The 6,702-nt window shown below is 48.9% G+C and overlaps 1 protein-coding gene across 1 annotated transcript; it reads left to right on the forward strand.

Annotated features, from left to right (window-relative positions):
- The first annotated feature begins 309 nt into the window (after positions 1-309).
- Positions 310-3,214, forward strand: LOC141051250 (uncharacterized). Its single transcript, XM_073548116.1, has 2 exons — positions 310-538; positions 650-3,214. Exons 1-2 carry the CDS (start codon positions 321-323, stop codon positions 2,004-2,006), a joined length of 1,575 nt encoding a protein of 524 aa, XP_073404217.1. The 5' UTR covers positions 310-320; the 3' UTR covers positions 2,007-3,214.
- The last annotated feature ends 3,488 nt before the right edge of the window (positions 3,215-6,702 follow it).

The following is a 6,702-nucleotide window of genomic DNA, read 5'->3' on the forward strand; positions in this document are numbered from 1 at the left end:
GACGGTGAGGATGGAGGGATTGATGTGGACCGCCTCATCGATCTCGTCAGAGAAAGGGAGCCGCTCTGGAATATGGCTGACCGCCGCCACGCTGACCTGATCGTTACCCGACGACTCTGGGAGGAAATCTGTTCGCTCCTTGTGGGCCGCTGGGAGGACCTCGAAGCTCGGGCCCAGATTAAAGAGCGTAAGTATATACAGTACCGGTTGCTTGATGTAAACCAGTGTTTCCCGAACTCCAGTCCTCGTGGTCCCCACGGATCATGTGTTCAGGATTTCTATTTACTATGGAAATCCTGAAAACATGACCCCTGGGGACCATGAGGACTGGAGTTTGGGAAACACTGATGTTGTATACTAACCACTCCTTTCTCGTTTCAGGGAACAGAATTGTGAATCGGTGGCGGTCTGTGAGAGATCGTTTCAAGAAGGAGTTCAATAAAGAGATGCGGGCCCCGAGTGGATCTGGAGGACGCAGGAGCAAGTACAAGTACGCAGAAGCCCTGTCGTTCCTCCGGGAAACAATGGTCACCAGAAGGTAAATATTACACACCACATGTGAAAAAAAATGTTATATGTAAATTTTTTTTTCAGCCAGGGCCATACCATGTCAGTATTTTAATTGTTTTTTTTTCTCTTTATTCCACAGCACGGTGAGCAGCACTCGGGAGCCGGCACGATTGGACCCTTCTGAGGCGATCCCTGAGGAGACCGGCACCGAGGGACACTTCGACCGCCCCGGTACATCTGCACCTTCCCAGCCTTCCCACACATTCGACCCATCTGTCCCATCCACCAGCACAGGAGCATCATGGCCGCCTACATTACATGAAGCTGCTGGTGAGGAGATCGCTTTCCCTTTACCCCACCCTTCTGCCCCTGCCACCTCTAGTACACCTGCGGGTACTGGGCGGCAGCGGCAGAGGGGTCAGGAAAAGACTTATGCGCCAGAGTTCTTGCATCTGAATGCATCTTTCCAGAACTGTCTAAAAGTCTTGTCAGAGCAAATCTCCGCAGGCTATCAGCAGATCAACTCCAGCATTCTGGAGGTGAAGACACTTCTGCAAACCATGCATTCAGAAGCAAGATCTTCGCCAAACCACACCTTTTTCAGGTCTGTTGTGGAGCGCATGGAAACGCTCTCTCCTGCCCAGCAGATGCATGTAATGCATTCATGCCACGCTGCTCTCCAGCAAGTTACCTCCCAACCTCCTCCTCCTCCCACCACAGTAGTTCCTCCACCTGCACCCCCTCCAGCCACTTTCCATCCTCCCCCTCCTATTACATCTACACCCCCTCCAGCCACTTTCCATCCTCCCCCTCCTATTACATACCATCCACCTCCAGCCACTTTCCATCCTCCCCCTCCTATTACATCTACACCCCCTCCAGCCACTTTCCATCCTCCCCCTCCTATTACATCTACACCCCCTCCAGCCACTTTCCATCCTCCCCCTCCTATTACATACCATCCACCTCCCCAGCACCATCCACCTCCCCAGCACCATCCACCTCCCCAGCACCAGCAACCTCCCCAGCACCAGCAACCTCCCCAGTACCAGCAACCTCCACAGTACCTGCAAACTCCCCAGTACCAGCAACCTCCCCAGTACCAGACATCTCCCCACTTCCAGCAACCTGCCCCGTACCAGACATCTCCCCACTTCCAGCAACCTGCCCCGTACCAGATATCTCCCCACTTCCAGCAACCTGCCCCGTACCAGACATCTCCCCACTTCCAGCAACCTGCCCCGTACCAAACTCCTTCACCATACAACTTGCCATCAACATCATCTGCTCCTACAGTCCCTGCCCAACCCTCCACTCCACCACCCACCACCTCTTCTGCTTCCCACATGTCCACCCATTCTGTAGTTTTTTCCACACCTTCACCTCTAACTGTTCCTTCCCCACCACGATCCCAGTCCTCTCTCCACACTCCCAGTGTCGAAGTGTCCCGCAGCCCCTACAGCAGTATTTCCACCACACACTACACAGATTTATAATGTGTGTATTTAAATAAAAATGACCAGTTTTATGGTTTCAGTTTTATAGTTTCCAAGTTTTATTAAACAAGTTTATTAAAATTTTAAAAAAGTTTACTAAAAAAAACATTTTTCAATAAAAGTTAAATTATTTTACACTGGTTGTCTGTCATTTCTTTCTGCGGCGAAAAAGGTTAAATACAGGGTATTTAAAAGGTGAAATGGTATTCAAAACTAGGTATATAACTGTGGGTAAATTTTAGCTTTTTGCCACAGTTGTGTTCCTGGTTGTGTTTGAAGCAAAGTATTTCACCTAAAAAGTGTTTATTGTTGGTGATTTCCTAACAATGTACACAACTTTTGTTAAAAGGTGAAATACTTTGCATAAAACACAACCAGGTACACACCTGTGGCCTAAAGCTAAAAATAGAGACCATGACAAGATAGCCAACTTTGGTTGGCAAAGGTATATACTGTTGGTACAGAAGGTACACAAGTTTGGTTAGGGCACAAATCTTTCACACTCTGTCATCCTGCCAGTGTACTCTGCCTTGAGGTGACATAAAGTATAGTGCAAAATTGTCCCTCATTACTGAAACCGTCACAGAACTTCTAGTGGTAATGTCATGGTAATCTTGCAAGGTGGTTTCTTCAGAGGTGTCCTCAATGGAAATGGGTTCCTTGCAGATAACAAAATTGTGGAGTACCACGCACGCTTTGATCACCTCGTCCACAGTTTCTGTCTTGAGGTTGATCGCAGTCTATAGGACCCGCCATTTGGCTGTCAGAATACCAAAGGTACATTCAACCATTCTTGCTCTTGTGAGGCGGTAATTAAAAATGCGTTTTGGTCTTGTCAATCCTCTGCTAGAGTACGGTTTCAAAAGGTGTTCTGACAGCTGGAAGGCTTCATCCCCTACACAGACAAATGGCATAGGTGGACCAGATGTTTGCGGCAGCGGTCTAGGTGGTGGGAACTGGAAGGTGTTTCCATACAGTTTACGCCCCATGGCAGACAGTTTGAAAACTTGAGAGTCATTGGAGCGGCCATAGGCCCCAATATCAACCGCAATAAATTTGTATTCCGCGTCAGCGATGGCCATGAGGACAATTGAAAAATATTTCTTGTAATTGAAATATTCCGATCCAGCTGGCTTTACAATGCGGATATGTTTCCCGTCCACAGCGCCCAAGCAGTTTGGAAACTGACATATCTGTTGAAACTTGTCAGCAATTTCAATCCACCTCTCTGTTGTGGGCTCTGGTAAAAACTCTTCAGCTAAGGAGTCCCACAGTGCACGGCATGTGTACTTCACAATTCCAGATATGGTGGAAATCCCGAGTCTGTACTGGAAATGCAGTGACGAAAGGGATTCTCCAGTTGCAAGAAATCTGTGGGGAATTAAAAAACAATAAATTAGTTTTAAATCACAGCATTACATACCAAAACTGACCTATAACACTTGGAGATACAAATTACCACCAACAAGATTGCAGTGAAAGTGTGCTCTGATGCGATCATATCCAATAAATGTGGCTTACCTTAAAGTCACCATTAGACGCTCTGCGGGTGAAACAGAGAAGCGGCAATAGGTGTCCGCTTTTCTTATGAGGTGTGCAATGCGCTCCACCAAGTAATCAAAATTCTCCATTTTCATCCTAACATATCCAAAAAATTTATCCGGGTTTCGTCGAAGGTCCATGCATAGTGTAGAATAGACCCCACGCGTCATTCTCTTGGCTGTGATGGGGTGGATCCACAAACGTCGTCTACGATGCCTGATGCGCTGCTGTCTCGCTCTCTCCTCCAGAACAATCACCCTCAAATGATTTGCCTCCGCTGTAAAATCCGCCAAATTCTTCAAAATATTTCCAATGACAACATCCATCTTCGCCAGTAACTTGCTCTTCTCTCCAACCTGCACTTTCTCCTCTACAACCTGTCAAAGAAGGGCTGTAGGAACATGCTATATATAGTTTTCCAGTAGCCAATCCCGTTCGGAAGGCCACAAGGGTCAATTTTAAAAACCGGATCCGGCGTAATCCGTCGAAAAACGGATAGAAAAACGGATGAACCGGATGAGACGGATCCGGTTTTGTCTGTCCAGAAAAAGACGGATCCGCCAGAAAACCGGATCCGTCACATCCGGTTTTACGAAACATTTGCCGGATCCGGCGTTCCGGCACGACGCCGGATCGCGCCTGACGCCGAAAACCTGATGTGTGAAAGTAGCCTAAAAGGGGTTGCAAAGTTTTTAAGTTTAATCACTCACCTTTTTGAAGTTTTTGGAATAGACACAGTAGGTGTTATTCAGAAAGTTAAGCATGTCATTTTCTACTGGCAGCTTCGTATGCTGTAGCATGGCATAATGTATTGAAAAGAAAAGGGAAGTAGCTAGTAATTGCCGAAAAAGTGTTTCCAGCGGTATTCTAATCTGTGCCGTCTGAGAAGGACCACAGGTCTAAGAATGCCTTCTGTGACGGCAGGGGGGAGCAGTTCGCTCCCCCTACCATCTCCTCTCTCCCCACTCTTCCCTCCTCCCATCTCCCTCACCTCTCTCCTCCCTCTATCACCGCTATTCTCACTCCCACCTCCCCTCTCTCATCTATTTCTCCTCCTATACCTCATTCTCCCTCGTCATCTCTCTCTCTCCCCTCCCTATCTTCTTCATCTCCGCCTATCTCTCCTCTCTCTATCATCTCTACTCCCTCTCCATCTTCATCACCAACGCCCACCTCTCATCCCTCTCCTCTTCCCTCCTCCTTGTCTTCACCATCTCCTCCTCTTTTGTCGCCTCCTCACTTTCCTCCACTAGCTCTCACTTCTCCTATTCCAAATCTTTCCTCCACCCTTCCCTCTCTTTCTTTTCCTCACCCACCTCTCAGTTTATCGTCACCCGCTGGCCCAGTGCCAGATCCAGACAATGAGGTGTCCCTAGTCCAACAGGGCACCCTCTCTAAAGAGACAGCTATAACACCGGGAGAAGAAAGTGAATCACTCCCCACACATAACACAGGTGCCCTCCCGATACAACAGCTAGCAGAAGGGAGGTGTGTGCCATCAGAGACTGCACCTGCTAAGTCTGATACAAAGCTCCAGTCTCAGAAGGGGGGAGTGCTATCCACACACAAGTCAAACACACAATGGCACAGTTCCTCCTGTGATGAACATGAAGTGGAGATTATGCTGTACAGTATTAGGGGAATATCACAGACACCAAGAAGGCAGGAGCAGATAGAGACAGAACTCTTACACTATGTGCCCTTCACCCCTAGTCAGGTGTTCAGTATTCTAAAAAACCTGCCAGACCCAGATATGGACCCCATGCCATTTTACAGAAGAATGCAGCAGAGCCAGCAGACATATGCTGCAACCTGGAGTGATCTCTGGTCCATAATGGAGGTAAAAGCAGGTGAAACACTCTGGCCAATCATGAAGGAACACTTCAAGCTTCCATCAGAATTAGATGTGCATTGCTAGGAATCCGGATCAAAGCTAATTGAACAGCTTAGAGAGTGGGCCAACGCCAGACAAGCACTTAGCCTGCATAACATGAGCCAAGCCGAGACAGAGTCTGTAGACGAGTTTCATGGCAGAGTGAGGCAAGTATTCCAAATTTTAGGCTTCACTATTCATGATCAGGTACACGGACAAATGTTGGCACAGGCCTTTGTGCATGGACTAAGAGAACCAATCAAGAAACTACTGATAGTGGCCAGGCCTGAGTACAGGACAATAGCAGTAGATGTCCTGCTCGCAGTAGCCAGAAGAATTGAGTCCCTCCCAGGAGTGCGGAGGACAGGCCCTCCTGTAGTGGCCACTGACGTGGAGGAGCAACCACCCTGCAGAGACGAAGTCTGGAACCCCAGACGCTCAGAAGGCACTGCATCCGCTGCGGTTCAAGAAACGGCCTAAGAACTTTGGCATGGGCCAGGAAAACTCAACCCAGAGGGACCCACACCCGCTCCGTGAAATGGCTGCACTGCTTCCGGCTCCAGCGCCAGAGGATCATCTTGGACAAGATTCTGAAGGTGTTCCCTGAAAGTTAATCCAGGCCCTGGACCAGAAGACAGCCACTCAGCTCCTCAAACTGGTTAACAAGATGCTGATCTGAGATCAAGCTGGGTGAAAGGAACTGCTGCTGGCTGGTAAAGAAGATGCCCCAGCAAAAAGACCCCCTGTGAGAGCACGAAAGCTCAGCCGGACGTCATTTCCAATGAAGAGGACCCCAGCAAACGGCTTGTTTTCCTACCGGCCCTGTGCCAGAAGTTGGGAGTCACTCACAGCACTGTGAAGAGCAAGGCCAGATTGACCCGCCTCACCTATGGGAATCATCATGCAGTCCCAGCTTTTCTCAATCAAGAGGAAGAGACTGTGAAAGGAGAACCAGACTCGGTTGAATGGTGTATAACCTGAGGGCTGTGAGCAAAGCAACTGTGCTTGAAACCCCAGTTGTGCCAGATCTGCACACTCTGCTGACAAACGTGCCAGCCACAGCAACGGTGCTCACGGCAATGGATCTGCCCGAAGCTCCCCTCAATGTTCCCCCTCACCTGGACGACTAGTTCCTGAAAATGCACAAGGGGGGTGCGGAAAAAATGGACAGTGATGCCCAAGAGGGCCCAGAACAGCCTTTCACAGCTCGCCAGAGCAATGACCTTCATCCCCATCAACTGGATTGCGGAGCATGCAGAAGTCATCGACACCGCTACCTGC

Source organism: Dendrobates tinctorius, unplaced genomic scaffold (genome assembly GCF_039654945.1).
Source record: "Dendrobates tinctorius isolate UK_male_01 unplaced genomic scaffold, ASM3965494v1 ptg000156l, whole genome shotgun sequence".
Lineage (NCBI taxonomy): Eukaryota > Metazoa > Chordata > Amphibia > Anura > Dendrobatidae > Dendrobates > Dendrobates tinctorius.